The 15248-nt window shown below is 45.6% G+C and overlaps 1 protein-coding gene across 1 annotated transcript in view; it reads left to right on the forward strand.

Annotated features, from left to right (window-relative positions):
- Positions 1–10677, forward strand: part of WDFY3 (WD repeat and FYVE domain containing 3) — an 84677-nt gene extending 74000 nt beyond the window's left edge. Inside the window, exons 54-65 of the mRNA XM_026044677.1 lie at positions 526–617; positions 698–910; positions 2478–2625; positions 3586–3740; positions 4295–4453; positions 4930–5109; positions 5720–5902; positions 6520–6616; positions 7346–7675; positions 8237–8348; positions 8631–8828; positions 9493–10677. Of these exons, the coding sequence (XP_025900462.1) occupies positions 526–617; positions 698–910; positions 2478–2625; positions 3586–3740; positions 4295–4453; positions 4930–5109; positions 5720–5902; positions 6520–6616; positions 7346–7675; positions 8237–8348; positions 8631–8828; positions 9493–9613 (1988 nt within the window). The 3' untranslated portion in view covers positions 9614–10677. The remainder of the gene's footprint in view (positions 1–525; positions 618–697; positions 911–2477; positions 2626–3585; positions 3741–4294; positions 4454–4929; positions 5110–5719; positions 5903–6519; positions 6617–7345; positions 7676–8236; positions 8349–8630; positions 8829–9492) is intronic.
- Positions 10678–15248: the final 4571 nt, after the last annotated feature.

A 15248-nucleotide genomic window follows, 5' to 3' on the forward strand; every position in this document is an offset into this window, starting at 1 on the left:
AGACATTGCAGAGTCTCTCAAGTTAGAGCTGCTGTGTTTATTCAGTTTGCCCCGTGGGAGGACAGCTGAAAATAGGAGTCCAGAAGAGAGCAGGGGATGAACCTCCCTGCGGAGATTCCTCTGCCTGCAAAGTGGACGGCTTCTCTTGCTGGCAGGGCTGGCTGCTTCACTGCAGGCTAAGTAGGTAAAATGAGATGCCAGCCTTGCAGGAGCTGCAAAAGGCTGTTCTGCTGCCCGTTTCCCTCGTTCACTGCAGCAGGAAGGGAGAGAAAAGTGTAAATGCAATGAAATAGAAATAGTAAGACACAAATCCATGTTGCAAGGAGCATTTATTAGGGAAGGGAAGGACCTGGAGCTCAGACTGCATGCCGTGAAACTCTTAAACAAACCACAAAGAAGTAATGCTAATCTAAKTAACTTCCCTAGCTAGAAAAAATAGTTGTTTTGATACTTGGAACCATTATCATCATACCAGGACGTTTTGAATCCTTGTATTCAAGTTGTTTTTATTTTGTTTTTTTGTAGGCTGCAAACAAAATGGCACCAAGCTTGGGGATGTCATACTCCCCCCATGGGCCAAGGGAGATCCTCGTGAATTCATCAGAGTTCATCGGGAGGTAACACCTGTTTTGATGACCCTAAATAGACGATGTCGGGGTGAGGTGGTCCATTTTAATGCCTCTCCTTGGTCTTCCAGGCTCTGGAATGTGACTTTGTGAGTGCACATCTGCATGAGTGGATCGACCTGATCTTTGGCTATAAGCAGCAAGGCCCCGCTGCGGTCGAAGCCGTGAACGTCTTTCACCACCTCTTCTACGAGGGGCAAGTGGACATATATAACATCAATGATCCGTTAAAGGAGACAGCTACCATAGGATTCATTAATAACTTTGGGCAGATMCCAAAGCAGGTACCCTGGTCTTAATTCTTACTTGCCAGATGGCATGCTGGTTGAACTGTATAATGCATGAATAAGGAAGAGGCAAGTGCTTGAGGAATGAAATATCCTGAGAGTGAGAGTTTGTTTGCAAATATATTTCCAGTGATGTGCAATTATTTATATTTCAGTCATAAATGTGATAAAAGGGACATTTTGCTCATGAGATTGGAAATGTCTTTTGAATCTGAAAGTGTCTGTTAAGGACAAACGTAGGATTGAGACTTGCCRGAGAGCACGTGATGCTTTACTAGAGGAAACAACAGACTGCAGTAAATGGAGGGGCACCTCAGGGTTTTGTTATGTCACTGCAACTGTTTTGGACTGTTATCCATTAGAAATTTGAGAGTTTGAAAAAAAAAATATCGTTTTGGGGTCCAAGAATGGTGCCCTGAATGCCCTTGGTTCAGCTGCCCCCGTTCTGCAGGAAGATCATTGCAGCCTGTTGATGCTCCCTGTCAAAATGTCCTATCCCCAGGGGGCTGCTAGAGCCTTGTTTCCTAACAAGGAACTAACTAACTAGTGGTGCTGAGTGGGTGCTCTGCACCGARAGAAGCAGCATCCCTGGTGGCATGACCAAGGGCCCGAGCCTCGTGAGAAATGCCCCGGTTCCTCTCAGTCACTTTTGGTGGCAAGGGCTCTAGAAGCCCATTTTTCATGAGGCCTTAGAGCTTTTGTTATTGCCCTCTGTGATCTTCCCCAGGGAGATGTACAGCAAGGTAGTGACTGGGGTGCGAGGACCACATCCCCCTCATCATTCCTCTTCCCTCCAGGCGTGTTCAAGGTAGTTTAACTTGCTATTTTAAGGCCAGGATGCAGAAACTTCAGGAGCTGGTGCTGCATTTCGAAGGGTGGCTTCACAGGCCCTACCAGCGTTGGAGATCCCACTTGCTGGTGAAGCCAAGGGGAGAAGCCAAGAGGAACAGTAACTCAGAGGAGAAAGGAATTATTTTTCTTGCTGAAACTGCAGTACTTTGAGATTAGTCAAGATGTCAGGAATTAGCACCAAAGCAGTATGAAGGAAACTCACTGATTCACTATCATGAGATAGGCATGAAACAACTAAGGGTTAAAGCATGTTTCTTGATCATAATTGTTATACGTGGTTCAGTGCCTTGACCACACGTGCAGTTGCTCTGTTATTTGGTAGTTCCACACTCTGCAAGTGTCCAGCTGTTTGTGGGACAAGGTTCCTTTCAAAGCTGGGTTAGAACTGTTCACCACGCTGTGTGTCACCCTCAGGGTTTCTGCTCACTTTCCTTCAACTGTTTTTGCAACTGGGTGTGGTTTGAAAAACGTTTTACTCGCTATAGCCAGTTGGATTTTATATTACTTATGGCAGTGCTTTTAAAACGATTGTCATAAATAAGTGAAGTCATGAATACTAAAAGCTTTGAGGTAACTTTTGCTGATCTGCCTGTTTTCGGAAGCTGTATCAGTCACCATTAATGTTTTGTCATGCTTACAGCCTTGCAAATATTTAGATGATTATTTAGATATCATTTACTATTTAGAAATCCTTTCTTGCTCGTTTCTTCAGCTCTTTAAAAAGCCGCACCCGCCCAAACGGGTTAGAAGCCGAATGAATGGAGAGGCTGTGGGAACCTCTGTGCCCCCTGGTTCTGCGAGTGACAAGATTTTTTTCCATCATTTAGACAACCTGCGGCCATCCCTTGCACCAGTGAAAGGTAAAACTTAAAAGCAGCCTGTTTACTCCTGTTCCTTTCCCATAGCATTTGTAGTTCCAGCCAAATAAAGCCCCTTTTCATATTTTGCTTTGTTTTCTTTCCTGTCGTTTCTGAAGTTTATGCTTTTGTTACAAAGGCAGTTAAAATACCCCAATGCTATAATATTGCATTCATGCTTATCTTAAAAATACACAAAATTTGTACCTATTCAACATAACTTTTAAAATTAAAAAAGATAAAATTTGGTCCACATATATCCTTAAAGTCTTAAGTTGGGCGGATTGTGTGTGAAGCCAGTTCCAGAGGTGTGTAGACAATATTCAGGGCCCTTGGCTTCTGGGGCTTGAGTGAACTCAATTTTTGTGCTTTGCTGTAGCAGAAGAATTCCTTCCCAACAGCACCAAGAAGTGCTTGGACTGTTGGCAGGAAAGCAGTCACACTGACACCAAAAAGGGTATTTTTTGGTTAGACAAAATACAACAGGAGTAGTGCTTTCTAAGACAAGAAACGTGGATGTGTTCATCTTTATTTGCAGAGCTTGACAAAAATAGGTAGGAAACCACAGGCTGTGGTTAGAAATGCAGCTGGTTGAAAGGCTTGGCCAAGATGTTGTAATTAGGACCAAAAAAATGCATGTTTCTAACTGCACCAAAAATGGTAGGGTTGGTTCTAATGGCCATGAGGGTTGGAGAGATGACTTCTGGTCATCTTGGGCTTGAAAGGCRGCTCGTGCAGTGACTCGGGTGGGAGCAGAGCTCCAAGCTGCAGTCTCCGTTAGCTCTTTRCACGTTAGGAATACCCCGTAAAGCACCACCGCTGTGGCCATGAACCTGAACCACCCAGATCCTGTCCCTGTTGAGTGTTTGGGGCATTTAAATGGATTGGGAAGGGGCTGCTGGAGATGGGCACTGAGGCTTGTCCATGTGAACCTGTCACCAGTGACACTCTCCTCTCTTGCAGAGCTCAAGGAGCCCGTGGGACAGATCGTGTGCACCGACAAGGGCATTCTGGCCGTGGAGCAAAACAAGGTTCTCATCCCACCCACGTGGAATAAAACGTTCGCTTGGGGCTATGCAGATCTCAGCTGTAGACTGGGGACCTACGAGTCGGACAAGGTTTGTGCCCTGCAACTGGGTTGAGTGCTGAGTGGAGCAAAAGAAAGTGGTTTGTTGTAGGGAAATTCCACGCATGAACTGAACAATCTTTCCATGTTACATGCTTGTTTTATTGCTCACTGTCCAGTGGTCGACATTAGAACGCTAGAAGAATTACATTAAACATGTTACATTACATTGATGATACATTAAATTACATTAATACATTACATTAATAATATCTTTAAAAATGTTCCCAGTTAATTTGTGAATTAAATCCACGCGGTAAAAGCTCCTCTCTGATGCTCTGGCAGGACCCATCTTGTGGCAGAGATCGGAATTGGTTCTGTTTGAGGAAAACCTGCATCCGGGCTTACAGTATCTTTATATCTTCATTTTATAAAGGGCCAGCGTGCAGGGTGGCACTCAGGGTTTTATTTTTATCTTGCACAAATAAATTATCCACACCGTTAACAGCTGTGAAACGGATGTTAAACCAGAGCAGCCCGAGCTGCCCTTTTGAAAGGAGCAGGCACCAGTTTTGCAAGTCACCTCTTCCTGTCCCTTGTTTCCAGGCGGTGATCGTGTACGAAGGTTTGTCGGAATGGGGGCAGATCCTGTGCGCCATCTGCCCGAACCCCAAGCTGGTTATCACGGGAGGAACGAGCACGGTGGTGTGCGTGTGGGAAATGGGCAGCTCCAAAGAAAAGGCCAAAGCCCTGACACTGAAACAGGTAAAATCCAGTAAAACTCTGTTCTGTATGCGGATTCTGCGCTGCACATAAAATATACTTGTAAACAAGTATATTTTATATAAACAAGGAAGGGTGACTGTCTTAACTGTGCAAGTTATATACTGATCCTATAGGTGAGCTTGTAATGCAGCTGGAGGAAGCAGGAAGGGTCAGATTCTCTTATTTATTTATTTATTATTTTGGGTTACTCCAGCCATATCTTCCAACCCCTAAAGTCTGGACTACTAAGATTACTTGTCAAATGGAAAAAAAAAAAAAATAAATAAATCCGTACCAAAAATTTGATTATGGTAATTCTTGCTATTTAAATACTTTACTTATCAGTCCATGTGATCCTTTTGGTGGGATCATTCATGTCTACATTCTCTGCATCCCTTTAAGTAAAGGGGTTCCATGTAATACTTTTTGTGCTCTCTCCTGACCGCCGTGTATTGTCCTTGATTTTTGTTTTGCAGGCRCTTCTTGGCCATACTGACACTGTCACGTGTTTAACAGCATCGCTAGCTTATCACATAATTGTGAGTGGGTCCCGGGATCGCACCTGCATCATCTGGGATTTGAATAAACTTTCCTTCCTGACGCAGCTTCGAGGTCACAGGGCTCCCGTTTCAGCTCTCTGTATAAATGAATTAACGGTAAGAACCCAGTGCCACTCACAGTGACCCTGAGATTGCTAAAGCAAAATGAAAACAACTGAGCTCTTCTGTGGGTTTGAGAGAACTTGTGTAATTCCCCTTAAACCTGTATTACCTGCTTTAGGGAGTAAATTGTGCCTTTGATCTAAAGATTCACCTGAGCCTGTTCCATGCAGGGCCAGCAGCAGGATATTTAGTGCAGCGCTCAGAGCCAGTTGTCACACCTGCTACAGCAGCTAAGGGAACGTTTTCATATGTAACCTTGGTTGGCTTCTCTTAAAATTTCAAGCAGAAGGTATATTAGATAAAGCTGCACCAGCTTTAAGTTTAAAAGGTGCAGCTCTTAACTTAAGAGGTGCAACTCTTACGTTTACAAGCTACCATGCATATGGAAGCATATTTAGGAATTTTGGAAGCAAATTCAAAAGGAAATTATGGAAGCAAATTTAGGAATAATTTTTAAAATGCGAATTATCCTCTTTATTTAGATAGTTAAACTCAGCTTGTATAGAACTTCAGAAAAAAAATCTGTTTGGGCTGAACTATGCAAATAAATTTAGCCTCTATTTTATTTGTGGCAAGAAGATCAAGACTGCTCTTGTCTTTTCAGGGGGACATCGTGTCGTGTGCTGGCACTTACATCCACGTGTGGAGCATTAACGGCAACCCGACGGCGAGCGTGAACACGTTCACCGGCCGAAGCCAGCAAATCATGTGCTGCTTTGTGTCGGAGATGAACGAGTGGGATACCCAGAATGTCATCGTGACGGGACATTCGGATGGAGTTGTCCGGGTAGGTCCCTTAGCAGCAGGTAGAGAGGTCCTGGCCGTGCAGCATAGAGCCCTGGCAGGACCCAAAGCAGCTCTGCTGTGCTCCTCTCAGACCAATGAGCCCTGGGGGAAGAGGGAGCTCCAGATCAGATAGGCAATGCAGCTTGCTTTTSGTGCTGCAACCAAACTGTGCCATTAGCCCAGTCACTTTTTATTTTGGTCACCAGCTTTTCTGCCTGTAGATGGTGGCTTTTGTTTGCCAATTTTTGTCCTGCGCACCTTTGGAGAAGTAATTTGCCAGGGACTAGATCGGAAACTTTAGCAGCATGCAGCCTGATTTTCAGTGCTTGATGTGCAGTCCTGGGTCTACTGGCCAGATTGCAGTATGGAGTGGATTTTTGCTTTGAACAGTCTAAAATGTTAAATAATATCATGTGCCCTGGTCACTTGTGACTCGGGCATGAACATACATGCCTGCTATAGTATCTACAGTCCAAAAAAAACCAAAATACTCAGAATGGAGATGTGGCCTTTCACGCTCTCAGTGCAGATTTACAGTTTTGATGAGCCACCTTAGCCCTAGGGAGAGCGAGGAAGACAGCTAAGACTTCAATATGTGCTTTCCTTCCGTCCCTCCAGTTCTGGCGGATGGAGTTTTTGCAGGTACCAGAAACACCAGCTCCAGAGCCTGTGGAAATGCTGGAAATGCAAGAGGATTGTCAGGAAGCCCAGATAGGTATGTCTCTATGACCATTGTTTTCTATTTGCCTTTTATCTGACCTTTTCTATCCTGTGCAGTGCAGAATGGATGTTACGGATTTTGTCTTGACATAGAATAGACATCCCACATGGAATTAAAATAGGAATCTTCATTCATTACTTTCCTTGTGCTGGTTTTACACTGCTACAAATAGAAAGAAATCAYGTCCATGCCACACAGCTTGTGTTTGGAGTAAACTTTTCTCTGCGTGACTGCTTCTGTTGCCAATAAACCCAGTGAACGCCACCACTGTCAAAAAGCTAAATATTTCTTTAAATAAAATCAYGGCATGATATTAGACTTTAAAACCTAGTAATGGAGTTGTGTGTTTTCAGACAAGCAATATTGGCTACATGATTTTTCTTTTCAGGAAGAATTTGGTCCATCCTTAATGGGGCATTTGTTTACCTCATTTATCTTTCCCCCTTCATGTTGTAGGTATGATCTGGATTTGGATCTGAAACTTATGATACTAATATATCTCCTTTTTYCAGTAGGAAAGTAAACATTTGGCAGTCGCTACTTTTATATTAACAAAACCTTTTATTAACAAATCTCTATTGGGTTTCTCAGCCTGCCTTTCACCGTTGCTTAGCGTTTGGTGGTTTGAGCTTTGCAGAAAGGCAGCAGAGCTGCTGAAAAGGCAAAGAGCTCAGGCAGCGCACGGGTCTTGCTAACATCATCCGCTCTCCCTGCACCATCCAGGGCAGGAAGCCCCGGAGGAGGAGAGCAGCGACTCCGAGGCAGATGATCCGTGCGTGAGCCACGAGGCGAAGCCCCAAGAGAGTCAGAGTCAGCCAAGCAGCACCAGCCACCGGCCGAGGTCGTCGTCGAGCAGAGCGGCAGCGACGTGGTCGGCAGACAGCGGCTCCGATGACTCCAGGCGCTGGTCGGACCAGCTCAGCCTGGATGAGAAAGATGGCTTCATCTTTGTGAATTACTCGGAGGGACAAGGGAAGGTGCATCCCCACGCTCAGGTTAACCACTCACACGCCAGCTGTGCTGAAGCCCGGCACTACAGCAAGCTCAAACCAGGTGAGCCGGGGTCGCTGCCTCTGGGAGATCCAAGCACTGTCAGCCCCGAGCCCTAAGGGTTCCCTCTCTGGCCCTGCTGCTCGGAGCTGCGTTGTATTCTAGAAAAAAAATGACTTCAAACGATGTTTTTTCCCCGGTCAGTTGAGCTTCATGTGTGGCTGATAAATGGCAAAGAGAAAAAAAAATGGCTTGCAGAAGGCTGTGCATTGTTCTTCAGTTTGAAATCAGCCTCTGACTTCTAAGAAATGAAGCAATCCTACCTTAGTCCTGTTGTGCTTTGGAACAAGGTTCACCTTTGTGTTTTAGCATCCCCTGCAACTCTCAGCTACACTTGAGCACTCAGAAGTCTCTTTGCCTTGTATTCCGGCCTCTCCTTTCTTAGGTGCATTGAGGAGCAGTTGAAAATGTGTTATCAGCAGGTGAAGTGTGAGTTGCAGAGAGCTGTCTGCCTCTGGGGAGACCATGATTCTTCCTTTTTATCAAATTATGCATGCGTGCAGATGAGAAATAACAAAAAGGCRCCAAGTAAACTTGCTTTTTCTCCTCCTGTTTCCTTTCCAGGATACAGGTGGGAGCGTCAGTTAGTGTTCCGGAGCAAGCTAACTATGCACACAGCATTTGACCGCAAGGACAACGCACATCCAGCAGAAATCACGGCGCTGGGCATCTCTAAGTGAGTGCCTCACAACTGCTTGCCTGAAACATTTTCTCTGCGCTGATGGGGGCTGCAATAGGAACCAGCACGCACCCTTTCGATAATGCCCTTTTGTGCTGCTTCTATTAAGATAATAAAATATTAAAATAATTTGATTTATTTCGGATAATGTATGTTTCTGCGTCCTACCAGGCAAACTTCAATGTTASTCACTGCCCCCGGAGTTTAACATGAGTCAAGTCTGACAGGTCCAGTCTGTCACCGTTGTGGCAACGCTCTTGCTTTTGTGTTCTCCTGCAGGGATCACAGCAGAATCCTGRTTGGGGACGGCCGGGGCCGCGTGTTCAGCTGGTCCGTGAGCGACCAGCCTGGCCGCTCGGCGGCCGACCACTGGGTGAAGGACGAGGGCGGCGACAGCTGCTCGGGCTGCACGGTGAGGTTCTCCCTCACCGAGAGGCGGCACCACTGCAGGAACTGCGGGCAGCTCTTCTGCCAGAAGTGAGTCGCTCGGCACGTTCCTTCGGGCTCTTCCGCACGGAGTTTTTGGCTAGGGGAAGCTGTGGGATGCCACTGGGATCTGTTAAGAGGCTGAGGTTTTTCCACTTCTTTAGCAAAGCAGAAGTGGTAAAGAAAACATTGTCAAAACCTCCAGGGAAAGGCAGTCTTCTCTCTGGAAGACACAGACTAGGCCCTTTGTTAAAGCACTTAAGCACCAACTATCAAWGGGGAAATGAAAGCTGCTTGTGTTGTGGAAACCTCCCTGTTGCCCAGCTGAGGGAGCGAAGTCTCCAGACAACTTTGAGAAAAAGAGAAATTACTTGTTTTTCAGCAAATGGTTCTTCTTGTCTTTCCTTAAGCAGCACAGTTGTGTTTGGAACTGCGTGCGTTGCTCAGGGTGCTGATTTGGGAGGCAGGAGCATAAACCTCAGATACAAAACCATATGACACAGGATGAGCATGAGCTCCCCTTAGTCAGGAGCTGAAGCGGAGACTCGTCTCGGGTCCGTTGCGCTGGGGGCCTGTGCTACGTTTGTCCCTCAAGATATATTTGAACAGACTGCTAGTGTTTAAGTCCTCGTTTTGACCCATATTTTGGCCCCAGGACCAAAAGCCAGCCAGCTGGGCAGGGGCTCTGTGCTCACCACGTTGTTTTTCCCTACAGGTGCAGTCGGTTTCAGTCGGAAATCAAGCGCCTGAAGATTTCCTCGCCGGTCAGGGTCTGCCAGAACTGCTACTACAACCTGCAGCACGAGCGGGGTGCCGAGGAAGGGCCCAGGAATTGAGGGGGCAGCGGCCACCGCGGAGCGGAGCCCCAGGGGACCCTGTCCAGCCCCGCCGTTGCTCCGGGCACCGGCATCGTGCAGGGAGCAGAAGGGATTCCAATATTGCCTGTTTACACTTAAGCTTCTCCTGCGTTTCAAGCACTGCAAGGCAAAGGGAACATTGAACTAGGTTTGTGTTGGTTGAAGGTGTGTGAGGCCAACAGCATTATTTAAATGAAGAGCAAGGCCCAGGAARACAGGAGTGATGACTCCAAAATGGTGAAACTGTCAACCTCTAGAGCTCTCTGTTGCCGTGGCTATGGAGAGAATCCTCACTTATCCTAACTACCGGTTCTTGTCTTGGTTTTGTAGAGTTAGTCATCTTTCTTGGGGGGCGGGGGGCAAGGGGAAGGCTTTTTAGAAGATAGTTGTAAATCTGCCTTCTTCGCAAGCAACTTGTGTATATTGTAAATAGGTATAATGGCCTTTTTATCTAATTATGAACTTAACTGCCTGTTACATGGGACTTCAGATTAACCACTATACTTTGTGTGTCATTTTTATCTCATCTATCAGCTGAAATATGAATGTTTAAAAAAACAAACTAACAAAAAGAGAACTCGAAGGCATTATGTGTATTTTTTTGTTAAAAAGCCGTTCTGTGCATGTTTGTTCTTTCAGTTGCCCACAGTATCTTAATTTAAATAAGACTCTTCGTAGAATTACCTGGATTTTTTCCAAAGGAGAACTTTTTTTGAGAATAGGACTCGGAGTATTTTATTCTAACTGTAAGATAGCCAGGAACTAAACTGTACACTTTTGTTGCATTTTATACCAAACTATTTACCACCTCAGTGTTGTTCATATTCAAGGAGGCCTCTTTTATACATATGTCAGAGCTGGAGTTTTGTTCGTTGTGTCGTGTTTGCTAGCAGCTGATTCATGCAGCACAAGAACCAGCTTTTACCCTCTTTAGCAATCGGCCTGCAGATAGAATTAATTTCCCGGGCGTAAAATTTGCCACTGTTGTCCTGTAGCTTGTTTTCAAAATATATAGAGAGAACAACGTCACTGCTGCTCTGTAACTGGGTAGTATTAATAACAATAATGTCRGAAATGCTTCTAAAGCCTGTCTTCACGTGCCAGCGCATGGCATCAGGTCTCAGCTTCAGGACAGCAGTTGATCTCCCTCAAAACATTTTAAAGTTTTAATGAATAAAATTTATTGGCTTTTTTTTTTTTTTTTTTTAACTACTCGGTCGTTAATTTTGCACTACACGTGGGATGAAGTAGAGTGACACTGACATCCACTGAGATTGGGACACAGGCCTCGGGCCCGTGGACTCACTTTTCTGAACGAGGTCTGGAGAGTGGKTTTTTTTTTTKTTKGKKKGKKTTTTTTKTTTKTTTTTTTTTCATTTTAATTGTACGTGTATATATTTTGTAAATGGGTGACAAACTGATATAGATTTAGGTATATTCACCRTGGATTCTTTTAAATAACGGTAAGGATGTGTCCCAAAGCAACAGAAGACAGACCACAGCTCAGCTTTGCTATTACTGGCCTTTCTGGGAGTTTTGCCACCCCGAGCAATGAGATTTATCCCTCTCTGGCACCATCCGAGCAGGGTCTGGTCCTGAGGCAGGGAGTAGCTCTGGATCCAGAGCTCAAAACTCTGGATTCCTCCTGTGCTGCTGTGAGCTTCTCCCGGAGGGTCCCCGGCACTGCCTGGGCAYGTCTGTCTTCTCTTGATTTGAGGCTCGAGCAGGGAGTAATTTGTTAATCCTGACCACTTACTACTTACCCTGATATCACATGTTTATGCACTGAAGGTTTACTATGTATTTGGATACATGTTGGTTTCTTATGGATGTGCTGGTCTGTAAAATGAGATGAATTCCTGTTTCGGTRTGTGTACGAGGTCCCCAAACGAGCAGAAAGGCTTCTTGAGAGCCCTTGCACACTGTTGAGTAAATGCAGGTTGATTTAGCTTAGCGGACCCAAACAGATCCCTTTGGAATCCAAAAACAACTGAAACTTCTCCAGCGGCGCAGTTCAGCCCCTTAGGAGAGCAGGGCTGCCGGCAGCGGCGCCGGTGTCATCCCGACACGCACAGCCCAGCAGTGGCGTTCGGCACGCGCGCGAGGTCTTCCAGCTCGTGAGGGTGCAGCTGGCCACGTCCAGCTCCACGSGCACCTCGTCCCCGCGTTGTTCTCCACTTTCCCCATTTGGCAGCGGAGGAAAAAGCCCCGCTCCTTGTCCTTTGCACGTTCGCTAGGGAGAGGTGAGTTATTAACCCACAGAAATCAGCATTTTGGGAGCGCTAACCGCAGCCCTGTGACTTAGTCTCTGCTTTTGGGAGGTGAGGGGGGCTAGAAACCCCACGTGCTCGGCCGTCCTCCGGCAGCCCGTGCTGCGGGCAACTGCTTTGTTCCCTGGCGAGTGGCTTGGCTTTCTTTTCATCCTTCCGTTTCTCCTCTTTGCAGCTTCTAATGCAACTCCTTGCTTTGTTTTCCATGTGAAAAAAAAAAWTTWAAAAACCCAAAAAAATGTGTTGGGCAAAAAACTATACTCACGTACACTAACATTGGTAGCCGGTATCCTCTGCGAGTACCTCACGTGTCTTCTCCTGCCTTGTTCTTCGTGGTGTATTTCCCCCCGTGCTCTAACATTGTGTGTAGTGTGCAAGCTGTGCCCCCGGCCCACAGGCATCCGCTCGAGAGCAGAACACTTTAGCTAAGTTATTTTGCACTTTCTTATGTATAAACTCGGTAGAAACTTCTCTTTGCTTTGTACCATTTAAAGACTCCTTTGGTTTGGGTAAATGAACTGTGTATAAAATATTTATGCAGTTAAGACTGTTTTTAGAAAGTATTTTTAATTTCAGCAAGTTTGGTTACTTGTTGCATGACTATTAACACAGCTGACTTTTTGTGTCAGTGCAATGTATATTTTTTTTGTCCTATTATTAACTTGTAAGCCCTAGTTAAATGGCCATTTATTTGTACAGCATCAGGAGTAAATTGAAGATAACTGGCTAAGACTGGAGTGTGGAATTTTGTACTATATTGCAGAATCCAATATCTGTTTTTTGGTGGTTATGTAAAAGGCCTGAAGATTTACTATCTAGTGTGCAATCTGTGATATCTGAATGTTCATTGTATATTTGTCTCCAATGCAAAAAGGTAGAGTAACACAATTACAATACATGATTAAATGCAATAGTTCAGGTACTTAAGTATTTTTTTCATTTCAAATAAATACCTGCTATTTACCACCAAAAAGCTGTTTTGCATTTGTCGGGAGAATTTGAACGAGAAGCAATATTTGCAGCTAAATAAACATTTTTAAAATAGGAACGGTAACGAATGAGTAGCTTGTTTCTATGTCATGGCAAGGGCTATTTTATCGCTTGTGGAAATGTTGTGTTCTGGGCATGAGCGCAGCCGTCCACGTGCTGCAGCGTGAAACCTTYTTCTAACCTCGTTTTGCTTCACACGTGTCATTGTAACCCTTGAAGGCAACAGAATTTGCTGCTATTTAGAAGAACAGGTTCTCCCAACGTACAGAAAATAGACAGCATAGAAAGATTTAAGTTGTGCTCCATAAGGCAAAGGGAAGAGAAAGAAATGTCAAAAGCTGAATCACCTTCCACGAGGAGAGAGCAAYGTCTAAAGCAGAACCTGCCCTGAGCTGGGGAGATGTAGCTTAAGACCCAGAAATGTTGGAATGCTCCATTCAGTTGCTCTTTTGCTCMTTTTTAAGCTGGTAATGCTGGAGAATGTGATTTTCAGTTCGGCAGTTACTCAGTTGTCAACACTGATGCTGCCATCGGTTGGACTCTAGTTAAAAACCAGGCYTTGCAGTTGGGGCTGCTGCCTCCTTGGCTGTTCGGCATTCCCAGGATTTGGYGATAAGTGATTTCCTTAGCTGAAAAGAAAAAAAAAAGCAACTTATCCTGATGAACTTCACTCTAATTTGGTGTCCCTGAGTCTGGGGAGGCACCAGCTCAGGAGGTGTTTTCTGCGCAGACTTTGCTGGGCACCTGCTTTGGCGTAAACATTGGCATTTAAGTAAAAGTAATTGCAAGAAAAAGGTATTTTATGAGCTATTTGCTAACTTCACGGTTCTGCTCACAGAGCAGACAAAAGTCTCCTGCTGCCCGGCACGGTGAGTACATTTATGCCTTGTAAATGGGTGCTCTGGAGAAGCTGGAAGGTCCCTTCCAACCTCAGCCACGCGGTGCTCCTGTGGTGTTTGGTGGGTAGCAGTGAGGCAGAGAAGGCTGAAGGCGAGGAAACGCTCCCGGACGCGGGCTCGTTTTCCATGAGCTCGTGCCGTGTCTCGTTGCAGGTCCAGGACACGCTCGGGTGATGCCCCGTTGCCTCAGGCAAATGCAGCCCCTGGGCACCGCGCACGCCGGATCCCTGGAGAACATCTTCGAGAGCATTTACAGCCAGGTAACTTAGCTGGCAAGCAGTTAAAAGAGAAAATTAAACCCTAGCTTAGACATAGTCAGAATTAGAAGTAGTGGCAGAGGGCAAAGCCTCCACGTCCCGCTGTCCCCTGGCCAAGGTCTGTTCCCCATCAGGGCCGGACAGAGGGCTGGGGCACCAACAGGAGCTGCTCCAGGAGGTATTGCCAGGGCTCCTTTCTTTACTCACACGCTGCTAAGCAGGGCCAGAGCCCTCAACGAGGACCCACGCGTCCCAACTTCGCTGCTGCCAAGTCCTCTAGCAAGAGGCCACTTCTCTTTTGCTGCAAGAAGCTCATAGGGACAGCCGTGTCTCTAATAGATGTGCCTCTCCCACAGGAGGAAATGCTTTTATTGGGTTTTTTTTTTCCTTATTATTAGTCAATAGCTACTAGTGTGGGTATAAGAGGTGTAGTCATCCTCTTTCTACATTTTTTCAGTGTTTTAAATTAATATTGAAAACCCTCATGCCACTGGATTTGAGTTGCATGAACCTAAATATACTTTTCCCTGTACTTGTGCTCAGTCCCTTCACCCCTCTCCTCACTTATCCCCAGCATGAAGCATGTTGGAAATTCCCCTGCTCCAGGCTGTTACATTGCAGCTTGTGATGATGTTTAGCTTGCTTGTTGCTGGATTACAGGAATTCGAGTTGCTGAGAAGATGTATTTCATTAAGAACCAAATGGCCTTTTGCAGAATCTTTGTATTATGCAGCCATAGTAACTGGTATTTTTTTATTCTTAATATTCAAGGAGCAGGTGTCTTTCATCTTTTCTAATTGGAATTTGCTACATTTTCTGGAATAGCTAATACCGTGCTTTTGAAATAAAAGAGGGTAGACATGGGGAAGACTTGGAGCAGGAAAACTGATGCTGCCCAGGGAGCAAGATTTGCAGAGGAAATCTGTGGGTGGAAAGTGGCACTGGTGCTAAATCACAGGGAGTTTTTTAATATGTTCAAGGATGTCTGGAGTGTATGGTTGCTGCTCCTTACTCGCTGTCATTCCCAGCTGGAGACCAGCAGCGCTGTCGGCTCCAGTCCAACCCAGACCACAGGGCAGCCGTTGTCTCGCTTGAGCCTTYACTGGGGGGAGTGATGAAGAGCGGGGGGGATCCATGAACTTGATCTCCACCTTCCTCTTCTCCACTGTAGGGATTTTTGCGCTTTACGTGGTCCGGG

Source organism: Nothoprocta perdicaria, unplaced genomic scaffold, assembly GCF_003342845.1.
Source record: "Nothoprocta perdicaria isolate Ctin4 unplaced genomic scaffold, notPer1 scaffold_376, whole genome shotgun sequence".
Classification (NCBI taxonomy): domain Eukaryota; kingdom Metazoa; phylum Chordata; class Aves; order Tinamiformes; family Tinamidae; genus Nothoprocta; species Nothoprocta perdicaria.